Source organism: Tinamus guttatus, unplaced genomic scaffold (genome assembly GCF_059628265.1).
Source record: "Tinamus guttatus ecotype Peru unplaced genomic scaffold, ASM5962826v1 Tinamus_guttatus_pri_ptg000314l, whole genome shotgun sequence".
NCBI classification, from domain to species: Eukaryota; Metazoa; Chordata; class Aves; order Tinamiformes; family Tinamidae; genus Tinamus; species Tinamus guttatus.
In genome coordinates this window covers 5,382,935-5,408,470 of record NW_028288848.1, presented here as the reverse complement: position 1 = coordinate 5,408,470, position 25,536 = coordinate 5,382,935, and the positions used below count along the sequence as shown (strand labels likewise).

The window sequence follows — 25,536 nt, the reverse complement described above, 5'->3', positions numbered from 1 at the left end:
CTTAAGATGCTCGAGAAACATTCAGTGATTTACACAGTAAGGATTTGCAAACTTTTATTTCACTCTGAATCACGTATCCCTGTTTTTTTTTTTTTTTGCATTGAGAGTTCTTTTTACTTATTGTTCACTGCAGATTGTAAATCCTTTCCCTTCCCCCTTCTGCTTTCAGATTCCATAGGTGGCTCGTTTCCAGCTTCCTCTCACCGATGCCACCACAAGCAGAAGCACTGTCTCCCCATCCCGCAGTGTGCAGCTCTGTCCATCAGCCCTCTGCTTTTCCATCCCCACACAAAGGGATCCCAGATCATCATGGACACGACGCAGAAGGCAGTGAAGCGCCAGGCTAGCTTCTGCAATGCCATTACCTTCAGCAACAGGCCCATCGTTATCTATGAACAAGTCAGGCTTAAGGTGAGTACATATTATTTTCCCCTATTGAAATGGTGGCTGTTGTGAATGAATGTTGAGGTGTGGCGGGTTTTGGTGCTTGCACCACATCTATCGATCTCCCTTCATTGAAAAGGGAGTAGTTGGATCTTATCCTTAAAGATCTGCAGTCTTTGGTGCTCCTGCTTTCACCACCGTAGTTCTTGGAGCCATCAGTACAAACCTATGTAGAAACTGGGAAGAAAGGAGTGAACTGTACTTCAAAAAAGCTCACCTAGGTATTAGAGAGGAACAGTAGGGTAAGCTGAGGTTAGGTGGAAAACACAATAAAGAGAGCTGTACTGGTCAGCCTGAGAGGCAGCAGCCTCAGTTACCACTAGCCACGTGTTGCCTAGACTTTGCATACATCATGTGGCAGAGTTTTAGTGGTCTGGGTTGGCTGAAGGAGCATTCAAACAAGACAGCAATGAGGCCTGGACTTGGGGAGCTGGGAGTCAGCCTCTCCGCAGCAAATGGAGGAGAGAGAAGTAGGCAGAAAGGACCTGAAGGTGAAGGCAAACAGCTTGTGAACTTGGCACAGGAGACGAAAGGCTGAAAGGAGCGGTCAGCGGGGACACAGTTGCCTTCTAAGAAAAGGTTCTTTTAAGCAGCTGCTGAGTGCTTTGTTGAATCAGTCTGCTGATTGCATTTCGATCAAAGGAGAGAACATTGCGGGCATCATGTTTTTCTCGCAGACCTCAAGTGGTTTTATGTCCTTTGTGTCTGTGTTACAACCAAGAGGATGGAGGTGGTGCCCCTTTAGCTTCAGTCCAGAGGCAGTTCAGCCCCTCTGAAAGCAGGATGTACATTTGGAGGTGTTTGCTGGGAGCTGCCTCCAGTGGAAGAAGTTCATCAGTCTCCTTAGGAACTGGCCACCTTTTAGGCTCTCAGCACATTTTTAGGCCCTCAGCACTTTAAAGGAACTTGGAGCTCTTTGCAATTCATGCAGAGATTTTCTAATCTTTGTGCCCCCATATTTTCAGGACTGCAAAAATCACTTTAAGCTGATCCCGTTTTTTTCATTGGTACAACGTGGGTGTTTTTCTTCAGCAGTGTTTAGTTTGTGGCACGCACTGAAGATCTACCTGCAAATTCTTTGCTTTGCACAAGAGTTTTCCAATAGATTTATCCACATATAGCATCTGAATGATCCTCCTGTTGCCCATCACTCAAGACACCAGAGCACTAGGAGCTGTGGCAGAGTTTCATCCTTCTCTTCCTCTTTCATTGTAGCCAGGAACTAGAGCAAGAAAGAAGGAAGATGAGGCCACCAATGGCTTTAGCCGCCTGGAAAAAAAAAATCTGGGAGAATAGCAGGGAATAGGCAAGGCATTAATGAAGGACACGGGGGAGATGGAAGGGAGAACCCACAGTGCAGAGAAATGCAGGAAAGTGGAGGTACGGAAAAGGACTCCAAAGAGTAGAAGGGAAGAGTACAGACTGAAAAGGGAAGGAAAGATGAATTAAAAAAAAAAAAAAAAAGGGAGAAAAAGTAAACTGAAGCAAAGTATGGGGCATTAACTATCCCCCCAAGTTTGTTTTATTTGCTACAGAACCTCTTATTCAGCATGCCTCACCTCTGAAGATATTCATGACTTGTCCCAGCCTCCTCAGATCAGCTCCATGCTCTCAGTCCCAGGGTGCTGGTGGTAAAAGCCCGAGCACTTGCTCCAGCACCCCAAATGTAACTTCTTCTGGAAATGCACTGAAATTTCAGTGATTTCAGGATCAGACCCACAGGGGGAAAAATGCTCCTGCAGGTTGAATTAAATTGCCTGTAGAATTCTTCCTGTCTCTATCCAGGCTAGGAAACCAGCAGAACTCACATGGTCTAATGGGATTTTTTCCATGCTGGCCAGCAGTTTGGACAAGCAACTGTGGAAAATTGATTTGAGAGGTGATGAAAGCAGCATTTTGTTTTTGAAAATGCCATCAAAGGTTTGCGTGGGTTTAGTGTTGTAGATGAAGGTTCTGGGTTATTTCTTCCTCATGCTGAAACAATGCAACCATCCCAGGAAAATTCACACTTGTTTATCACTGTGTATTTTAGGATTTTAGCTTGCATAACATATGTGAGGAATATGCATGCAGATCTTTCATCTGTGCACCAGGGATTTACAAGCAGAGCTTCTGCTGAATCTAAAGGGGAGGTCTCAAGTGAATAATCAACAGGCTTCAGCAGAAGCTGTGCTCTGTGGATGGATGGAAATGCTTTTGCTTTTCTGCTGAGTCCCTCCTCCATATGCTTTGTTATTGTTTGTGCCTGTAAAAAAATGGCATGTTAAACCTTTTGTGTTTCTCGCCATGTAAAGACTAGCCATGCGCCTAGTCATCTGGGTTCTTTAAGGTCTAAACTCCCTTTGAAAACCAGAGGAAAGAAATCTTGAGATTTCGTTCAGTTTATTATTTGTTGCATTTGGAGGTTTATTCTGGCATTTCTTTGTTGCTTTGGGAATCCCATCTAGTAGCCAGAGCTGCTGTTTCACTGCCTCAGAGGTGTTGGTAGCAGTGTGGTTTCTTCCATGGGACTGGGGCACAGCTAGGGGTGGAGTGGGAGTTTGTCAAAGGTAACACAGGGCTGTAAAGAGCCGAATCTCTGTAATCAGCTGTGGTTTGCCAGTTTGGATGAGGAGTGCATCTATTCCTTCCCTTCTGGTACCCAGTGGACCTCCCAAGCTTTTCTCCTAGCAGTGGTTGCTGAATAGAGAATTTGGTCCATCATTAACCACTGCCTTTTTTAGCAAAGCTGTGTATCCTTTGTCCAGCTGTGTCTAATTCTTGGCAGGCATCACACTCAATTTTAATTTGGATATTAGTTTGCCTGTGGTCAGACTGTGTTGAGAACTGTTTGTTTATAGGTGCTGATTAATACATGGAACATGTGCAGCCTAGATTACCATATGAATATTTACTTCATACGGACTGTGATTGCTGTAAAGTATTGGCAAGAGACTGTGCAAGAGTAACTTGTACGAATAACAATGAGGCTATATTAATCTCAGTCCCAGGAGCTTTTAGGATTTGCAGTGTATTTGCTACAATAAATAATCCAGTCTTCCTCTTGGAGTTCATGTTTATACCCCATTTTAGCACGTGCACACCCCATTTACCCCTCTCCTACTGGGGGAAGGTGCACAATCGCATCCTATCCTGTCCAGAGATGAGATGCATCAAATCAGTCTTCTCAGTGCCACCCCAGGGTCCATCCCACAAGCTGGAGCTTCTCAGGATTCCTGGGACTGAGGACAATTCTAAAATGTTTCGTATTGATTGGTGTAAATCATTTAGATGTTTGACTAGGATGAAAAGGGATAAACAACAACACTTGTTTAACTGCAAAACAGTCTGTCTTTTGAGAGATTTTTGTTTTGTTTTGTTTTAAGCCCTGAGGTGTTTTCTCTGATACTTTAATTATAAAGCAGATATCTCTAGGCTTTAAACAATGTCTTTGCTGTGAGACTGTTATGCCCATAAGGGCATGCGTTCTGGATTTGCCTTGCAGAGGAACATGTGAAAGAATAATGCAGTATTTATAAATGTTACTAGAAGAGAATTCAGAAGTCCAAAAAATCATGTCTCGAAGAATCCCTGGTAGTAGAAAACCCTGTGCTTCCAGACCGGGACATGAGGAGCTGCAACCAGCCTTTTGCAGAGGAAGTCCATCTGTGCAATTCCTCTCTGGTCATGTTTGGAAAACACCTCATTCCCCTCTAGTTGCATCCTCTTCTAAGATAGCTTTACCTTTGAGTTATTCCACATCTAGAGAGCTTTCCAAGCCAAGAAGCTGCCATCTAGCACCCACAGAAGTGCCCAAAGATGTCATGTGTCTGAAAAATTATCATATGAGCAATCTTATTCCAACTGGAAGGACAGACTCCTCTGCAATCCTCCTTACTGTGACCTGAGGCCAACAGCTGTGAGTGACAGAGGTGACAACCCTGTGGTTGTGCTGTGGCCTGAGGTCTGCTGTTCACTTTGGGGATGGGCTTCTGACAAATCCCAGCTCTCCATGCTGGGTACTGAGCACACTTTGTTGTATGCTCTGTCCCTCTTGTAAGTGTTGTCCCCCCTCTCAAGGCTCCAGAGGTGCATGGCATCCCGCAGTGCTGTCCCTGTGCGTGATGGCCTCCCTGGTGTCCTTCACAGCTGGGCAGCAGGGAGGCCTCTCCGTTAGGGGTTATGGTTCTGCGAGGTTTACTGCCTGCTCTTCTAGGTCCTCACTATTGAAGCTGGTCGACGTGGCCAAAAACTTAGGCCATAAAGCTTTTTTGCCATGGGATCGTGTCCATTGTTTCTAGGGTATGTTTTTCATTTTCCAGTTCAGGGAGGCTTCTAGGTTGAAGTTAATTGAGGTTGTCACTAGTTTTGCTTAAAAAAAAAAAAAATCACTCCAGTGATGATAGATGAATTTAGCTTTTCAAAAACCCCTTTTTAGGCAGCTCTTGTTGCAATGGTTGTGGTCTCCAGTTGGTTCTCCAGCCCTTGGATATTTCAGTCATGTGTTTGCTGCAGGTTCAGTGTATGAGCAAAAACACCTTTTGTGCATCAGCTGACACAAAGTAGATATTGTGGACCCAGATCATGGCTGGATTGGTGCTGCCGTACCACATGCTGCCAAGTAGAGTATAGATGTCCTCAACATATCCTGAAAAACAACAATCACTGTTGAACTGAGTAGATTTTACTCAGACATAAGACATTGTAGATATTCTTCTATTTGTGTATTTAATATTCTTCAATACCTTAAGTTGTGTTTTTCCTCATGCCATTCATCTACAGAAAACTTGCGATTTCATCCATTCCGACAAGCTAAACAGGGCCAAGATTGCCTTTTATAGGGCTAGGAAACCCTGAAAACCCTGCGGTGGTGACTGTGATTCTAAGCCAGTGCTTCTCCCTCAGGTCATGGGGAATCCTGCTGTCCAAGCACCGTGGTGGGGAGGTCCGTGCTGCTGCAGGTGTTGTCTCAGCTGAGATACAAGTTCATGTGGCCATTTCTTGGCACATTTTGTAAGAGGACAGTTCTAAGGCCAAAAGGAATTACCCTAGAAATAGAAGTGAGTCATAATGCAGCTGTAATTACATTTCATTTCTCCCCATGGATTTTTTTCAAGTGTGCAGCATTGCTACTTGCATTTAAAATAGCTGCAACATTTTGGTGGGGGGGGGGGGTGAATGGGTAAAATGTTTCTTGAATCCAGTGGACTTGTCCTGTGGGAACGGAGCACTCAGAGCTCTGTGGTGGCCTTCAGTGCTCAACGTCACGGAGCCTGCGGTGTGTGAATTCACATTTGAGTGCCAAATGCTGTTATTGCTGCTGTTATCTTTGCAGATCACTAAAAAGCAGTGTTGCTGGAGTGGGGCTCTCCGACTTGGGTTTACTTCCAAGGATCCATCCAGGATTAATCCTGACACCCTGCCGAAGTACGCATGCCCCGACTTGGTTTCCCAAAGTGGCTTCTGGGCCAAGGCTCTGCCAGAAGAGTTTGCGAACGAAGGAAACATCATAGCGTTCTGGGTGGACAAGAAGGGACGGGTTTTCTATCGGGTGAACGACTCTGCCGCGATGCTCTTCTTCAGCGGGGTGAGGACTGCAGAACCCCTCTGGGCTCTGATTGACGTCTATGGGCTCACTCGTGGCGTGCAGCTCTTAGGTGAGTGTGTTTCGGGGCTACGACCATGCAATGTGGGCATCGTGCTCAAGTCCTAAGCTGTAGGAATGGTGCTGTCCCATCCCCTGGGATGGACCAGCCTGGTGTGGTCTATCCCATTCGCTATGCTGACTCTGGGACAGTGGAAGAGAAAGGAATGTTATTCTTTCTCAGAGCATCTCACAATATGAGCTGAGATTAACTGGTTTCTAGAATTTAGCACTTAAATATCACACAAGTGGAGGGTGGGAAGCAACCACTGTGCTATATCACTAGAAACCATCTGTAAATAAATAGATTTCTGCTGAGAAATCGTGTGCCAACCAAACTGCATGGGAGCACAATCTGGAGTGTGGAATGTACTTTGAAAAACTTGCTTTTTATCTTACTTGCTGCTTTCCCCAAACCAAAGTGAGGAATGTATTTTAATTTTATGGATAATTCCTTCCTAGGTGGCACTGTTATGATTTTCTGGATGGGCAGAGTTATAATATGGATTTATTCCAAATAACTTGTGAGAAGCTTCTGCTGGTTTTCCCGGAATGTTGCTTGCACAGGGCAGGACTTTTGCAGAGGAGTTTGATTCACCCTCTGATGATTGGAAATGCACTTAAGATTGAAGTATGAGGAATGCTGCATCTTCTGCCATCCTCACTTGAAACTAAAGTAGTTGGATACTCCTGAGGGTTCAGTCTGGCTCCAAATGTGCACTGTCAAGGGTCGGGGTACCTGAGCTTATAGATCTTATACCAACTGAGAAGAGCTGCGGAGGATCCAGCTCAGTGGGCAGCTGGATTAGTGGGGAAGCAGAGATGTCAGGGCGCAGACCTGGAGGTGCCTTTGTGGAGTTGCTGGGGGACAAATAATAGCACTTTTCCAGGTCACAGTAGTTTCATTGCTCTTGTTTTCACCATGGGAAAAGTTAGGTGACACCTGTTAGCTGAAGTTCCTACTGGAGATGAGATGATCCTGTTAGATTGAGGGAGATTCTGGCTTTTTCCTGTATTTTAGCCAGCTAGTTCTGCTAAAACAACAAACATTCTCATCTTCATATTACCTGTACTGAAAGCTTAAAGGAAGTCTCTTTCAGGCAATTCTGCTGCCTTCCTGCCCTGTTTGCTATATTAAAAAATATGGTGGCAGGAGCGCCCATAGCAACCTGCCCAGCAGGGAAGAAAGATATTGCTTCAGGAGGCAGGGAAATGCCACCAACCTCACTGCAAAAAATACTGGCTCAGGATTGCACAACACAGAGGAAGGAATTAAAGGATTTCTCAGCAGCTTTTTGCCTTTTGTTTTAGTAGTAGAAAGATTTATCTTTTGTTGTGAGTCAACTTGAGTCAGAGCCACTAGGCAACTGTTCCCAGGCCAAGAAGGTGATATTTGAATTGAGATCTGGAGTTGGTGATGTGTCATGTTCAGACTCGGTTCGGAAGAGCTTACAAATGGCTCAAACGCCTCCGGGCTGTTGAGAGATTTGGCACCCCTTGATTCCAATGTGTGATTAATGAGGGCCCGTAACTCTCGATTATGTGTTTCCTAGCAAAACACTCAAGAAATAATTCCCTGTCCTCCGCCTGCTCCTACGTTGTCCCAGCATCTCTCACATCCCTTTCCACAGGGAAAATGTGACTTCGTCCAGCCACTGATTTGCCTCAAATGTAGCAGGTTCCAGCTTCCAGTTGCAGCTCTGGTTGGTATGAACTCTCTCAATGAAGCAGGCAGCTTCTGAGTTTACACAGTTGGCGTGGGGCTTGACTATGTATTTATAGCACGTTCCAACAGCCTTCAGCAGGTTATAATCCTAGCAACTGTGCCGAAACATCTTCAGCTTGAGCCCTCCATATCTCCATTCATTATTACACAGCGCTAAAAATCCCAGCATTGAAAGCATCAACTGTGCTGCCTGTGGCTCATATGGCCATACCCACTGCAAAGCTCTGCATGCCCATTTTAGTATAGCAGACCACACATACAGTACAGGACATCTTGCCAAAAACGCCAGGGACTTGACAAATGAATTTCATACCTTAGCTACAAACATATGGTCAGATTCAGCGTGGTGCGGCACGCAGGGCATCTGATGGAGGGGATGCTGGCGGGGTGTGTTCAACGGAAGAGCCTAGCATTTTACATACCAGTTATTTCTTTTTTTTTTTTTTTTTTTATTCTCCTCCTAATGAGGCTTCTTGTTCTTGACCCTTGTTATTTTGCTAATGATTAATGTTGAAGCACCAATGACTTATAATCTCATCCTGCACCTCTGCACTGCCTTTCTTTTTATTTTTATTTATTTACTGATTGATTGATTGATTGTGTACTTCACCCAAGGATCTGAGCTTCCTCACTAAAATTAGGGACCCTATAAAGTGAGGCAATTTCAGAGTCCAGAGAGAGTCTCTTCCCCAAATCTGGAAGATCAAATGACCTTTGTATCATCCTTTTTAGGGACACCATGACCCCTGTCCATGTGCCACTGCTTCCCTGTGCTCCATGCCCATCAGCACTGCAGGTGCTCTGCCTGCAGATGAAAGCAAAGAAGCTGTAAATAAAACCCTAACTTTTCATTTCCTTGGGCTTACAGCCTTACTCATAGAAACAGCCCTACTGGTAATTACCCACATGTAATTACTGCTGTGGATACATAGGTATTTATGTGGCTATTGCAGGAGTGCTTGTGTATGAATGCCCTTGCTATATGGTCAAAAGAAGAGTATTTTAAGCATTGTTAAAGCTGTTTGCCTCTACGCACTCTATATACATGAAAAGGCTCAAATTTGCACCATGAGCTTGTGCCCAGGCCACGTATCCTCAGCTAAAAGGCCCTGTGCAGGCAAGGTGGCCGCATGGATGTTCAGTGACTTAGAGTGTGAGTTTCAGCACAGATGCAGGCTTAAGTGACCTGTAAACATACCCTTATAGAGTGACTCTCCTGCGGACACGCTCAGCTTGTAGGCAGGATGGTTTACAGCTCCGCTTCCCTTTTAGGGCAGCTAGTTTTGCACAAGTGCACTTCTACATTCCAGGATGACATGGGGTAATTTAAAGTAATATTTACTACGAATGTGACTTAGCCTTATGTTATCACTTCAACATACACACATGCTCATTCACACTTCAGAAAGAGTCCGAGAAAAACGGAATATAAGCAGTCTGCTGCCTCCCTGCTATAATAAAGCTGTAAAAAAGAGCAAAAAAAGAAAAGAAAAAAAAAGGGGAAAAAAAAGGAAAAAACGGAAAAAAAAAAGAGAGAGGACCAGCTGTTTAACAACCAGGGCCTTCCAATCCTAGCAGTAAGAATGGCAATTGCAATAAGGATGGCAGCTCAAGGGAACCAAATGGTGGTGTCTCACATGAAGTGGCTTGTGCCAAGCACTCAGCTAATAAGACTGGTGTAGACTAAGAAATGCTCACGTGGCTTCCCTGCAGGACAGCACGGCTGGAAGCTTCTCTTAGAGATGTGTAAGGCAAGGAGGAATGCATGTTTTCAGCAGATTCCTCTATCTTTCGGGGTGGAATTCTGGGTTTTCCCGCTATATGGCACTGTGTTGAAAATCACTCTATTTTACTGTAGTAAATATTAGTAAATATTGTATCACAGAACAGTTGAGGTCAGAAGGGATGTCTGGTGATCATCTGGTCTAAGTGTCTGGTATGTTTTCTTCCAAACTAGAGCAGATGCATACCAAAAAGTATGAAAAAATGGGACTACAAAAGATCTGATTTCAGCACACATTCCCCTTGCTCTGTTTCACTTAGTGAACAGCCCGTTGGCTTTCCTCTTAGTCCTATTTATTACTAGTATGGTCAAAATCCAAACACTTTTGTTCCTAATTATTTTACTTATGCTTTTCTGCCATTTGTCTTTATTTTTATGTGCTGGTATTACACAGGAGTTTTGGTACTTTTGCTAGTAAAAAATGGAAAACTAGTGTAAACCATCAGTTGAAAGCAAAACTTCACCAACTTTTTGTAATATAAAATATGTGAAAATCTAGTAAGACTTTGAAAAGTGGAAAAAATTAAATGTGCGTACATTTAATTTTGCAGATGTAGAAACCGTATGAATATATACATCAAGCATAAGTGTATATGCAGATATGACTAAAATTAACTAGAAGTGCTACATTACATTAGATATTTGGGGAATCTTCTTTCTGCAGCTCTTCTTTGTAGGTTTTTGTCACCTCGTGTTTGCAAACAGCCAAAACATGATCGTGGAGGGAGATTTATCCTTCTTGAGACTCAAGCTAGTGTAAATTTGACATGGAAATTGCACTTTCTGAAAGGAAGAAATGAAATGTTTTTCTTTTTTTTACCTATGTCAGTGCTTGAGTGATTTGAATCTCTGGCTCCAGGGTAACCTAAAAAAGCCCCAGATTAGGTGAATTTTGGGGCAGATTTCAGATGGGAGTGGTATAAGCCTAAAAAATGTAACTTGCTACGTGCATCTGCAGTTTTACCATGTGGTTACTACTATTCTAGTTTTCAAGTGCAAAAGCTTCCTTTTCCGTTGCCCATGGGGAATTCATTTCCATTGCTGCTCTGACACTTGCCAGCGAGCACACTCAGCTTCCGAGGGTGCTTCATGGTGAGCAAAATTGGATCCTCAAGCAAGACTGCTGCGTCCTTTTACAGTATGCTGTGGGAAAAAGGAAGCTATAAACTGTTTGCCCTCCCTGTGAAAGTTTGTGACGATCTGATAGAAAAGAGCAGTATGTGTTTAAAGAGTCCTCCTTAATGAAAGGAAGATATATGCCACATGGAAGCAGTCAGTTGTCGTCGTTTTTCCACGTCTCCTAAGGGGAGAGAGAATTTAAATTGCCCGTAAGGTTTTATTGTCCATAGCTGTTGCCTCTGTGGCAGCCACTGGAAGCTCTCTAACGTAACTAAAAATATGAAAAGAGTTTAATAAGTAACTCATCTGTTGCTCTTTAATCCATCCTTGCTTTGCCTTAGCACATAGGTGGGACATATTTTTTTCCAGATGTGATAGGTACCCGAGAGTTAGTCTGCAGCCCAAAGGCAGCTCCCTGGGCCTGAAAGTTTGTCTGTCCCTCGGGGTCCATCCGTCTTGATGACAGCAGTGGAGATGGCTGGAGGTGGCCCTTTGGAGCACGTCGGGGCTGTCCCCTCCTGCGGCAGATCACAGATGTGGAGTCAGTCCGGACAGCCGGGTGCCAAGTGCAAGAAGCTCTGCAGGGATCAGGCTTGAGGGGGTCTCCATGAGGTGCTGAGTTCCCACACTGCTCAGTAGGTGCGTTTTTACCCTCGTTGCTCTGAGCAAATATCTCACCTGTGCTGGCTGCCTTTGGTGCATCATCTGAAGATGAATCCCCATCAGCGTCAGGAGATCCCACAAGCAAACCTAGGTAGAAATAAACTTGGCAGTGGTTTTTCCAGCTCTTGCTGTCTAGACTGATAAATGAAGATTTTAACAACACAGGATGATCAGTGGGAAAAAAAATGATGGTGGTAGGTATTATATACACATATTGGTATGTGAATGCTGTAGTCGAGACACAGAAATGCAAAGATAAGCCCCATTATTTAAATTAAAAAGACAGATTCACATTAAATATCTGTTCTGCTATTGGTTTAGTGGTTGCTTTGAAGAATTAAGCATTACTGGTTAGCGCAAAGAACTTTACCTTGCTTTTCCTAAGTGTTACTATTTTTAGCAAAAGCGGGGAGCTTTTAGTCTGAAAACAGTGATTCCAATTCAAAGGTACTATGCTTTGACCTAGTTTTACTTCTTCTAAAGGCAAAAGCTACTAGAATAATTGGATATATACTGAATTAATTAAACAACCATAGTTACGGAAGTTTCTGGTGTAGGCAGGGCCTTAGAGAATAAGAACAGACACTGCTAGGGGAGCAGTGTGTTCCTTTGAGGAAGATTGTGTTGTGTTCTAACTTGTGTTAGAAGAGAGTCTGGTATTTCGATTAGAACTATTAGATTTTTGTGACTATTAGGATACCTGTGTTATTCTTTAAAAAATATATTCTCCTAACTGATCCTTGTGTAGCATAGAGTTGTATTTTCCTTAGTTTATCTGATGGTTTCATATTATAATTCTGTAAGTCTTCAGAAGAAAAAATGGAAATAATGCAGTAGGGAGTTAAACTTTACAGCCTTTCTTAATAACTTCCTCAAAAATATTCAGTAAAATCATTTAAACTCTGCAAAAAATGTCATAATGCTGAAAGTTAACAGCTCTTTATTCATAAACATAGCTTAACAAAGAGTAGATTTACCCCAGTGCAAGACAGTTGAACTGGAGGTGAATTGGGGTGCAAAAAGATGATCTGGTAGAAAAATGAGTGTTTATTGCTCTAATCTTGCAATTCCAGCTGTTCCAGCTGAGAGAGGCATGTTCTCCTAAGCCTATGTGACAGATGACAGCTAAACATTGCTCATGTGGTAAAACTAAACACAGGCTCTGTACAGTATGGCTCTGCTGGCGTGAGATAGCACTTTGTCATTTCAACATCTAATTGGTATCACGGCTGCTGAATATGCAGTTTACCATACAGAGGACATGATTTTGTTATCCCCGTAGGCCTCTGGGTTATTAAAAAGTTAGACAACAAAATTTAAGTTGGTTTTACTATCCATATCAGCAACAGAGCTAAAAATGGGGTTGCTTTGAACTCCAAAGTCTCCGTTTGTTTTTCCTAGCTTTATAAGAAGAACTGCTCGGTCTATAAATCCTTACATACAGCTTTGCTCTGTTTTAACTTATATCAGCCTAAACTTGCAACAACTTGTGGAGTCTCTTTGGTTTTGCACTGTAAGCAGAACCTTGTCCCTGTGTTTTGCTTCTTCATTACATCTCTGGTGAAACCCAGAGCACCAGAAGCTCCTGCAGCCTTTGCTGGGCCTGTCCCAACGAGACTAAAACAGTTCTGACTGTGGGAACCTGTGCTGGCCCAAGGTGGGAGTTCATAGGCACCCACAGCCTCTGTGTTCACCAGCTGTATGTGACTCTCTTCTGACATGTAAGGTGTGCAATTCAAACGACTGGGTCTGTGCGCAGCTTCAGGGTTGTCCAAATAGGAAGCATATTGAGTCAAATGATTTCATAAAAAGATTTTCCAGTGGTGCTTCGTGGGCAGTCACATGCAAAGGCATCACTGACGCTCTGGATATGGGTCAGAGTAGGTGGGAGCACGCGTGGAGAAGGGATCTCTGCTTGCCATATGCCTGGGCTCCTCCCTAGGAATCAGTTTTGCTGGATGAAGAGCCCAGGGACAGGTGGGTCTTGGGTCTCACAACACACTGCTCTCCTCTTGTCCTCAACCTGCTTCAGCCTTTTACAGCTTTAGCCTGACGAGACCATCTTGGGGCCCAGTACTGCTCCAGAAGAGTTTTGCTATTAACTTTCCTAGGTTGCAGACTGTGTACCCCAAGAATCCCAAAGTTGGCATCCAGAATACACTGTAAGACGTTTTCCTCCTTCCAGATACATTTCAAGTCAATTTGCTGCTTTTAGCTGTGTCGGTCCTTCCAAATTTATGTTCTTTTGATGGGTATGGATGCATACTTTGCATCCTAGAGGATGGCGTATCGCTAGAGGACTGATGTGATGCCACGCTGAAGGTCTACTGAATCCAATCCTCTGTCTCAGACAACAGCCAGCACCTCTAGATCTTGCTTGGAAAAAGTTTCTGTAAGTGCTAATGTTATTTTCCTTTGCTTTTCATGTGTTTGGTCGTGTTTAGCTTTAATGTCTGTTCTCCATGATACTGCATCAGATTGACTACTGTAAATAGGAGCAGAAGACTGATAGATCAGATTGCTGACCACAGATTCAGATCTTGTGCCACTGACTAAGATGAAAATATCCTGTCTATCACCCGGCCATCACTGTAACCCTTCTCAAAGTTAATTCTCATCTGGGAGGAAAACACAATCCTTAATTGCTCTATCTTTCTTTAAGAGGATAAAGGCCATTCCAAGGAAAAAGCCTTTCGAATCCACTAATCCTATTCCCATGTCAGTACCATGCCAATAAGCACTGTGTCACTTTTATGGAAAGAACAGATGCCTTTAAAATCCGTAATGCAAAACATCCCCCTTCCTCTGCAGCCCTGGAGTGGGGAGGACTGCAGCACTGCAGAGCTGTGTAACTGGATACTTGAACCAAGGAGACTGATGGCAATGTGATCAAAATATTTCTGAAGGCAATTACATTTCTTCGTCCTCCTTCTGCAATGCTGTTTTTGTTTGCCCTCTTCAGTGTATGGAAGCAGCATCAGCCTCTTGAGGCTTTCACAAGCATCAGCAGACCACCTTGATAGGGTCTCCAGATCTTGACTCTCATGTTGTTCAGGCAGATGCAAGGAAATTGGCCCTAAATGGGAGGTCAGTGCAAGAAAAAAACTGAACAGAAAACTGAATTGATGGAGATTTTCAGTGCAGAGCTGCGGGGACTCGCAATTTCACCTCGACCTAATTAGCCCACTCAAGTATATAAATAGTTTGGTCATAGACCATGCTTAATATTATGACTATTCATATTTTAATTTTTAGTTCTTCAGTTCTAGATGTGAGACCGAAAAGACCAATGCTCTATAAAAAAACAAGTAAGTTTCAAAGAGCCTGCAGTCTAAATAACTACTAATGGTAGGGCAAAACCAGTCTATTTTGGTAAGCGAATGGATGAAAGCTGATGTAAGAGAAATTCAAAAGACTGTTCAGGCTTCGGGAGCAAATTCATCAACATAGTTAAATAATTACCAACTTCATATGTGTATGTACCCTGTGTGCCAGAAACCAGGTGTATGCTTGAGTAAGTCTGTTAATGCACATTCCTGAAGAGAAAAATGTGCTCGAGTTCCCTGCTCAACTCTTCTCCATCTGCTAGTTTCTGGGTTCTGTGCAGGATTTACTGGCTCAAAACCCAGGCTCTGTGGTTAATCAGTGATCGGTGGTTATGTAGGGATTGGGCTCTAGGCTTAATGGTTCTTCTGGCCTGAGAAACAAAGTACTACTGTTTTAGTAGTGGCTTTGGAGGAGAATGCTGTTGGGTAGCTCAGCGTGGCATGGGTCACTCGGGACACCTGCCGTGTCCCTTCCCGGGCAACCAGCTCTCTTTCAGGTCAAGTACATACCACTGACACCATCCTGAGCAAAGGGATTATGAATATTCAGGAGAACAACACTCCGTGGGAAAATACCTAAGGCAGGTGTGTTTCTTGCATCCCAGATTAAATCAGTGGCTTGATAACACCTTTTTCTCTTTGAGCAAAAGTGTTTTCTGTGATACAGTGAATTTCTCGTAGAAGTCTTCTGCCATCACCACTGCCAGATCTGGCAAAGGGAGGCTTTGGTTGTGCGTGGTAAGGGTCTCTGAGGATAGAGCAGACCCTCTTTTGATCATCAGTAGTTTGCAGTGGGGGTTTCACACCCCTCAATCTCTGTCTGCAGAATTGGTTGCTGGATAGCAGCTGATTCTGTCTCTTTAGAGTCCACTGCTTTGTAGGAAAAAAAAAAAGAAAAAAAAGGCAATCAAAAATAAAAATCTCTTTAAAATGTGAATTGAGTGTAGCATTTTCCAGCAGAGGGTTTATATTTGACTATTGACAGAGAGTCTAGAAAATTAATGTAAATTAATTATAAATATATTTTCTAAAAGTACTAGTTATGCCTCCTGGGATCACTTTCATGGCCAAGCGTTTAGAACTCGAAAGGCCTGACTTTGGTTCAGCTTCGTTCAAAGTGAATCCAACTGATCCTTGATCTGCTTTAAAAGCTTTGCAACAACAGAAGTGAGCAGAAACACAAGCCGTAGGTGCCTCTGCAATGGCCCTGCGGGCAGGTGGTGGCGGAGGAGGTGCTGCTGTGTTGCTGCCGAAGCCTCTGGCAGACTTTGCTGCGTCCCTCTGCTTCTTGGCTGGCCCGGGTGACCCTTCCTGCAGCGTGAGCAGTGGCTGAAGGTGGCCGGCCAAGGGGGAAACCCGCAGCGCGAGTCCGTCCTGTCCTTAGCTGAAGTGTGGAAACTGAGTTGCTAATGAGAGCAGCTTCTCAGGCTGCTGCAGGTGGGTACAGACACAACCTCGGCACCACGACCTGAAACCTTCGTTCCTGATCATTCTAGCATAAGTGTTTTCTCGTTCTTGTTCGTGGTTACTGCTTGTTTCTGGCTTCTCCCCAGGTCCTAGGTGCTGACGGCTGCTATCAGGGTATTGCTTTTGGTGACTCTTTGACCAACCTATCATTTTAGGGTATATTTAATTCTTTTTAATCTTTCTTTACTGTCAGTCTCTCCAGTCCAATAATCATGTATTTTTTTTTCTTTACCACAGCCTCCATTTCCTGATGTCATTCTAAAACACTCCTGAGATATTAAATCTTTTCCAGTTATATGATGAGAATTAATTCATTTTGACACAGCCATGAAAATCTGATTCAGTTCGTTTTTTTGGTATCTCAGTCACAGTCCTTCATCACAAATCAGCATGAATCAGAATTTCCCAGGTTGTTATTTTCTCAGAAAGGCTGATTGCAACCCTGTCTCCATATTTATTATCCTTTTTTCTGACTCTGGTGAAGATAAACAGTTCAGGCTGCTGCATTTTTCTTTGAGACCTGTCCACACTTCTGTCTTCTGGTGTCACAAGTGAAAAAAGGGGTGGCACAAAAATATATCTCAGGCCAGTTTTAGTGTTGCACTTTACCATTATCAGATAGCTGAGGCCACACTCTTTAGCATGAAGATGCCTACAAAAGCTATCAGGATTTATTTTTCTGGAGACTAAGAAATCTTGTCACAGGTGAGGAAGGAACATGGTGCCTTTATCAGCTTGTGCCAGGGCATGAGAATTTAGTAATGACGGGTTTTCAAACTGGCTGCACTGTGCTGAGATCATCTGCCAAAATGTGGTGCTTTTAAACACTTCCGGATAGGTTTTCAATCTTTTGTGGCCCTGCTGCTTAAATGAGTAGCTTAGCTAGAGTTGCTGAAAGCAGACCAGAATAAGAAATATGTGGGAAATACTCTGATGGGGCCCTTGCAATTAATTTATTCTCTCCAATAGATATTTGTCTCAAATACTGTATCTGGAGGCCAGAAACATGTTGGCTGCCCACTGAAAGGTTGGGAAGGAACCTGGGGCGACTTCAGTCTGTTGCTTCTGTGTGGAGCTGCTCTGTGGTCAGTCAGTGTTTGAAGGTTAATTTTAGTGATCAGAGAGGGGAGGCCGTGGACAAAACACGCAGTTAGGATTCAGCTCCTGATTCAAGCCCAGATTTCTTGTCTTCTGGAGACAAGTCATGTAAATGCCTGCTTTCTGTGGAACGGGGATATTGCTTCCCTCCCTCCTAGGGGACTGTGGGCATCATCTCCTCTGGGGATCCATCGCTTGCTAACGTGGGCAAGCCAAGCTACACAAACAGCCAAGGCACCTTACATTTCTTTCATATATGTGCCTTTAGAGTGTGGGTATTTATGGCAGAGGCTTGACTTATCATTTCAATATTTAATTTTATAGCACATTAGGTATGTCAGAGGCTCTGCTCTGATGCTCCTGTCCTCCTAGATACAGAAGTTAATAAGTTCAGGTAAGTGAACTCAATTTCCCTCAAAACTTCCAAAGCAATTCTCAGCATTATTGATGAGGATAATTGGGATAAGAGGCTCATGCACTGGGTGGAATGGGTGGCCTTTGCGAGGCTCATCTATTATTAATCACCCATGTAATTTCCCTTAAGTGACGAGACACGATTGCTTTTTTTAGACCCAATTACATCTTCATGCTATGAGCAAAGACACAAGCCTTTAGCTCGCATTATTGTGAATTGGCCATTTGGGAAATGAGAGCACTGTAGGTTGGAGATGCTGCTTGGGAGCTTGTCCATGAGTCAAAGCGAGTCAGGTGCTGAATTAGTAAGATGGTAATTTCCCTTTTTCCTTTCTGCGTAAGAGACTTGTTTGTTTTTGCTGAGGTTTTGCCTGCCTAAAAGCTGCGGCATGGAGCCAGTGTGTGGTCATGCTTCACCTTTGGCATGTTGAAAAACAACTTGTTACAAGGGCAAAAAGGCTCCTCTGATCATAGTATCTGCTGAATTTGCTTATAACGTGGACAGGTTCTGGGAGGAGTGCAGCACAGAGGTATCAACAACACATTAAAATGTTGGACGGCAAGCTTCACAGGCGAAACAAATGTGATTTTCTGATTTAATATATTACTGTTGTGCTTCAAATGGCTTATAATGAAGAACCGAATCAGTATACTCTTCCTAAAAAAACAAAGTGATAACATAGCGTAATAAACATAACCTAATTAAACTCGAGGAAGCATAGATCATGTGTAATTCTGAAGCATTATAAAAATGATTAGAGTTCACCGTTGAACTTGGTGAGCTTGTGAAAATGAGTTGTGATTTGCTTTTTAAAAAGGCCAGTTCCTCTTAATCAAAGCTGTTGCGATTAGATAGAGCGAGAAAGATCCAGAAGATAGTGGGGCTGATGTTGCCTTTTGAGGATGTCTCCAGCTGCCATTTTCAGAGCGTGAAAAGTGATGCTTGGTGTTGGCAGAGGAGCTCCTGCAAACCAGAGCAATTGGAAACGTTGTGTTTTGCAATACACCCTTATTCCCCCAAACTCACCATGATGTTGAATTCCATCCACTTAAAACACAGCTTATGTTTAACAATAATTTAAATCATTATCCTGCCTGTCAGCTTGGAGTTAAGGGGCTACGCAACCGCGACTCTCTGTTTAGAAACTGCCTGGAATAATAACTTTCAGATGTCTCAAATATGCACCACTTATCTATAACATCTAAATACAAATGTCTCCCCGCTGAGCGGGCCCGACACTGTTTACCTATCGCGTCCAAGCCATTCCAGCGGGTTTGCTTGGCGCGTTGCGGAAGGTCCTATATCCGCGGCTCCTCCGGCGCTGTCAGCGTCAGCTTTGCGGCTCCTCGGCACCTTTAGATGCCTGTGAAGAGAGAAGCGCTCTCAGCCGGGGGGTGACATGGCTGCAGGCCCCTGGTGCGGGGGAGAAGAGCTCACGACGTTCTCACCACTCAAGATGCTCCAGCTGCTGGATCCCGGCCAACCCGCTATGCAATGAGCCAAGTGCCGAAGCCCACGTGCCCCGAGCGTGGCGGGACTGGGCAGAGTTGAGGCGCTGTCGCCGGCCGGGTGACCCTGGGCGTTTTGTGTGAGCACTGAGCTCGGTCAGAGCTGTGAGGTCTCTCTGAGCGCCAGGCTCCGTGGTTGGCTTGTTCCGTATGTTCCCCCGTGGCTACGGCTCATGAAGCGTGTGCCGGACACGTGCCCTCAAGTGACGGTGGCTCTTCACGAGCCTCCTCCCGTCAGCCCTGGGGTGTCCTCTGGCCATCCTGCCTGTGCGAACCGTCTCCTTGACGGCTTTCGTCTCTGCCGACGTGGCCAACAGGCATCGTGCTGAGCGCGAGGACTTCGCAGTTATGGGAGGTGCCTTGAGCTACTCGGGCACTCAGCTCTCCATGATGTTTCAGAGCTGGGTCTAAGAACTTCTGTTTCAGGTCTGTGACTGACCAGAGTTGGGAGAAGTAGCAAATTCCTCCGAAGCTCTCTGGGATCTCCTGTGGATTTGGTCCTGCCCAAGACATGGAGCATCTCATTCTGCCCCGTGCCGCTTGGCAAGAGAGGAGCTGCCTCCCTGGAGCTGGCACCCAGCAGCCACGGCCTCTGCGCCCATCCTCCACAGCCTCCCCATTTCCTGACACCTCCCGGGGAGCTCGTGCGGGTCTTGGGCTTTGCTCCCTTGGGGTCTGCTGAATACCCTTAGCTGGTTTGCATTGTTCTGGTTCAGCTGATGAAGGGGAAGCAAGAAATATTTATTGCATCTGAAATGCATACATTGTTGCATATACAGAGTCTGAAATCCCTGGAATGTATACATTTAAAACTGCTATTGTGGTCTTTATTTCTTACAGAAAACATGAAAGTTTGACTCTTTGCAGGAGACAGACTTGGTACTGAATGGCTTTACCTGGCCATATCTATGGAAGCAATTGTCTTCTGCCTCCTGAGCCTGGGTTTAGCCCAGTGCAGTATTTTTCAGCAAAGCTAATATTAATGAGTGAATAGCTTTAGCTGAGGCCAGAATATGGTGTCTTGTCTGCCTCTCCTCCTCCTCCCCTCACCCCCCTTTTTTTTTAAGGTAGGTGTCTGTGTAGGGCCGTGATTTGGAGAAGGGTGTCTGGTAGTTCACTGTCAGCCTACCATCTGATGGCTTCCTGCATGTACCATGCCTGCCTCTGTGTATATGAATATACAGCCTAGTTTGCTTGCTTGAAATGCCCAGATTGTGTTTCCCTTCTTCATGAAATATTCATCTGCTTGGAGGTAATAAGACTGGATTTTCTGGCGGCAGCATTTCTGGACTCAAGCACTCACAGACGAGTTGCTTGGACGCCCACTCGCTTGTTTGAGCTGGCTTTCTCACTGCCACCGCTGCCTTCAGTGCTGCCGTCCAAGGGGTTGTGTTCCAGCAGAAAACCTGCTTGCTGAACGTATAATTTGCTCTGGGACTGGCTTCTCTCATCTCCCCATCTTTTTATGGTCTCTGGGCTCCACCTTTATGGGTCTGGCCCCACTCTGCCCAAGGGATGGACATCAGGCCACCCAAAGGCCTTCCGCCATTCCTGGCTGTGCATGGAACTGTCCCTTGAACCATTTACCTTTTCAGCATCTTGTCACCATCTCTTCCACCATCATCTATGTCAGAGGGACTGGAACAAGCATTAGCGAAGTAGGAAAATTTCCTATATAGGGCCTGTTATGGTACACACTTCATCCCCTTGCTGTGTGACACTGTTGAAAGCTACATATATCACTTGCACATAATGTCATATTTACCAGATGTTTTCTGATAACAGTTGGCCCCTTGGGGGTGAAAGAAGGAAAGTAATTTGATGGTATCTGAGTAGCCCTCATGATTGCTGCTTTAAAGTTATTATTATTTTTTCTGGGTTTTTGCTGCCTGGATGAAGAGAAGGCTGTGATCCAGGGTGCTGCCATCTCAGCCATCTTCAGCAAGAGATGGCCAATGACATGTTGCTTCCTGAGCAGTGACCATGAGGTGACATGACAGAAGGTTCTGTGTTGCACAAGAAGCACTGCTGGCCAAAAGGGTGCTGGGAGAGTAAGCAACCAGTGAAAACCTGGGGGATCAGGTACATCCAGTCCATGGCAGGAGTGGTGGCTAATTTCACTTACTGGTGATGGGAATTGTTTGCTGTGACAAACTCAAGGTACAAAGTTAAACTGAATTGCAGCTCCTCCAAAACACCCAGTGCTCTCAAATCTGCTGTTTTGATTACCTGGGCCCATTTTAAATGCTAGCTCAAGCGTCAAGCCCTCACATTTCCATTTAGCCATTCAAAGCAAACAATTTTAATAGCTACCCAGCTATTCATCAGGATTAGGCACTGATGGGCTATTTTGGATAACACACAAGCTAAGTGCAGATCTCTCCCTTCCGAGCTTAACTTGGAATGACCAGAGGTGTCAAAAAAACATTTGCTGTAGTAACTCAGGCACTTTCCTCAGCCTCGTGCTCTTGGTGACATTGGCCGTGCCCAGGGCCGGCACAGAGCCTGGGAAGGGCTGGCTCTCCTGTTATTCCTGGCCCTGATGGAAGTGAGGAGAAGCAAAATAATCAGCAGGAAGCCTGCACTTTTGGAGCTCCTATCTCTGATTTGACACCGATGCAGACAGATAAGCATCCACATACTGGGGGGACTTATCCAGATGACCCCCTCTCCATGGCAGCAAGAGTCCTACCCATTGCTTTTGGTGTCCCCCATATCCAGGCAGAGCCACAGTGACCTCCCCAAAGCACTTTTGGGATTTGAATGGAGCTCAGGAAGTTAATTCCTTATTTACTGTCCAAGTGTGGATAACTAATAAACTGCACTGCCAAGTATTGGGAGAAAACTTAACTTTTAAGTATTTCTTGGAATGGTTTGGGCTGAACTGAAAACCCCTGGCCAGCTCTGAGCCAAATTTTGTGTTGGGCCTGAAGACATGAGTTTGCCAGTGACTTCAAGACTGGTGGTGCAAGTGGTTTTCTGCTGTTATCCACATATCTTCACACAGACATCTAGCGGTTTTGTTTGTTTTAACCACCCAGTTTTCAGTGGGAAAATCCTAGGCATTTGTTTATGTTCTTCAAAAAAAGAGAATTAATAGAAGAATAGATTACAAATGCTGTCATGCTCTCCTTGTTGACTGGCTTTTTTTTTTTTTTTCTGTCCAGACCAGTTTCTTTGGAAACTCCAGTTATACAGAAATTGCAGGATTCCTCAGAAAGTCTGATACCCGCTAATGCACTCAGGGGTTTGGCTCGTGGCAGAGGAGCGAGGTGGGGACCTGTCAAGGGCGAAGCTGGCTACCTTCAGTTTAATTGCTGTGGTCTGGAAGTGGCAGCTTGAAATCTTGTAAGACTGTTTTTTTTTAAGGACTTTGACCCTTTGTATTGGCTGTGGAGTCTCCTGGGACAGCAAAATTTATGTAAGACATTTTGCAGTGTCATCTTCTTTTCAATTTTAGGAAATGTTGAGGTTGGCTTGGGTTCAGCGGGGCGAACGGGACAGTTCTCCTGCGTTTAATAACGGCTGCTGTTTGCTGCAGAGAAGTGCCAGTTGCTCTGCAAGGGGAGGCAGGATCGTCTCTGTTTTGTGTCTAGCCGGACAGCGACCGTTTTATTCGCAAAAGAACCTGGATAAAGATAAACTACTGAATCTTGTCGTGATGGTGGGACAAAGCCCTCTCACCGGCAAAATAACAGCAGTTTGTTAGAAGCTCCTTGAGTAAATATTTATATGTTTGGATACCAAGGCAAAACAAACAAACAAAAATCCCCCAAACCAAACACTGCATGGGGACCAGAAACCAGATCAGCAGTTGGAGGGAAAGTGAGGGGAAAGCAATTCATTAAAGTGTTCACACATCTTTCCATCATCCCCTGGGCGCTGCCTCTAGGAAGAGGCTGCGGCTAAATGCGGCTGTCGGCCGCCCTCGTCCCCACGCTGTCCTCGGGCCCTGTGCCCAGCGGAGACCTCAGCACGTCCAGGGGTTGCAGATAGCAATGGGCATCCTCTGCACGATCATAGAACAGAGTTGCGTGTGCTGCAAAGGAAGGAGTCTAGCTCTCGCAGGTTAAATATTTACCATTCTTTAAGGATCTCAAAACAAACAACAAAAAAAGACGGTTGAACTCGGTGTTGTTTCTGTTGTCATGGGACTATTCTTGTGGCCCTCTGCGTTGTGGCATTGCTCAACAGGCACGAGTAGGGGAAGTGCAGCAGCTCGCTTGAAAACCGCAATACCTCTTGTTTCCTCTGGCTGTTTCGGTTGGATTCCAGAACACGCAGCGCCGTGCGGGTGTATTTTATATTGCTGTACTACCACTCAGTGCACTCCTCCTCATCAGTCCTCCCAGCCACGAGGGGTTATACTGGCTGCTTTATGGAGAAGAGCTGTGCTTCAAGCTAAATTTCACTTTATCCCCACACTAACAAATAGCCTTGGCAGCTACAAAAAAGCCTTATTGCCCTTGCTGCTGGGGCAGTTTCCCTTGCCTGCTTTTGCTAAGGGGTGGGAGAGGCGCGTTTCCAAAAGGAAGCTGAAATGTCTCCAGGTCCTTCTGGGTGGGATGAAGTAGGAATGGGGCAAGTGAGACGCTGAAATGTGCTGTGCTGGGGGCTGGCAGGTGCCCTCTGTGAGGAAGCACTTGAGGCTGTGCCAAGTTGCTCCTGTTAGTCTGTCGGCATCGTCTTAACTGAGCTGACATGTATTTTAGATGGTGCTTGAGCCAGCCTGTGACTTGTGTTTCTCTTGGGAGAGCCAGGAGATAGCTCTGTGTGCGCCTGCTAAAAGCAGAGACACGAATCTGAGGTCTGTTTCATCAGAAAACTGCCATGAAGTCCTCGTTTCTTTTGCATAGATCCTGGATGAGGAAGACAAGTTTGGGCATTGTGGAAGTGTCAAAATAGAGAGAGACCTTGCTGGGGAAGCAGAGCCGATTCTAGGGTTTACTCCCAAAGAAAGAAGGAAGAGCACTTCAAAATAGTCCCTTGCAGCCTCAGGAAGTCTCATGGCTAAGTTACAAACACTTCATGCTCAGCCACACAGAAGGCTGGCTAAAGGTATAGTGGTAACAGCAAGGGCAGTATGGATTGTAAACCACTGGATACTACAGTCTACAAGAGATTTATTTAAAATCTCTAAGGCTGTCTTGCCCACTTTAAACTGCACAGCTTGATGTTCAGCTGCTGGCCATCTGCTTCCCGAAGCAACCCTTACAAGGGCCCTTTCTCCCTTTTAACACCTAGGAAGTTTCAATGTGTAGTAATTCAAGTGTTGGCTTTGTAATGGGGGGTGCTCAATGTCGCTCCTCCATGGACCCCAGGGGCTATGTATGTGGAGCATTGCTAGCTCCGTGCGGAAGGAAGGCTTGAGCCTCAGATCCCAGAGTGGTGACACAACCTCCCACAGGCCCTGCAGGGAGACCCCACCAAAAAGGGTGAGTGTGGAAAACACTCATTTAGCTCAGTTTGGAGACCACAGAAATTACTGTCGAACGCACTCATGGGACAGGCAGCCCAGCGTTTCTGAGCTGAGCTCATGTTGTCTAACAGGTTTTTGGCTGTTAACAGTTTCTAGATTATTGTGTAAATACATTCTGTTTTAACATCTTGGTGAATAGCTTCCTGGGAAAAGCCCCATTCCTGCACTGCTCCTCCTGGATTGCATTGTCCCGTCATGGGGTCAGGGTCTTATTTTCCCTTCCTGTTCCACATGAGCACGTAGCGCTTGGACAATTGCACTTTGTAGTCTTAAAAGGGGAATGACTCGCAGAGCTCAAAGGAGTCTTTCAGTTTTTGAGATTGACCTTGGATTTCTAGTGACAGCCAGGATGGATTTCTGCAATTTTTCATGTTGCCCAAGGCCTGACGTTGACTAATAGGACTGGATATTCAGTAGGAATAGTAGGAAACTCTCAGTGATGAGATTTATTCATGCCCTCAGTGCACGGTTTCAGAACTGTAGGGCTAAATTCATGGTTGGGGTGAGTGTAACGGTGTTAGGAGTAAATTTAGACTGTTGCCCCTGAAAGCCCAGAGCAGCTCTTCCCTTCAACCCCCCCAGACTGTGTGATCAACAGAAAGCAGGCCATGCTGCTCCAAATACTGCAGTAACTGCATGCAAAATCACATTTTCTTTAATGTTGAAAACGCTAACATTTCATTTTCCTTTTATTTATCTGTTTTAAGAGAGCAGAGCAGATTCTGCCTGTTTTTAACTGAAATAGTTGGAAATCACTGGCTGCACACACATGCACAAAAAAAAAGTCGGGCCCCAGTAGCCCGTATCTGAGGAGGGATGTTGCAGAGCTGCCAGGTGACTGGACTGGGGACACGGCAGCGGGAGGCAGCTTGCAGGAGCTGGGGG

The 25,536-nt window shown here is 44.9% G+C and overlaps 1 protein-coding gene across 2 annotated transcripts in view; it reads left to right on the top strand.

Annotated features, from left to right (window-relative positions):
• NEURL1 (neuralized E3 ubiquitin protein ligase 1) overlaps positions 1-25,536 on the top strand; it is a 139,010-nt gene that overhangs the window by 85,842 nt on the left and 27,632 nt on the right. For both annotated transcript variants that reach the window (XM_088528655.1, XM_088528654.1), the window contains exons 2-3: positions 170-411; positions 5,759-6,080. In XM_088528655.1, the coding sequence (XP_088384781.1) occupies positions 170-411; positions 5,759-6,080 (564 nt within the window). The remainder of the gene's footprint in view (positions 1-169; positions 412-5,758; positions 6,081-25,536) is intronic.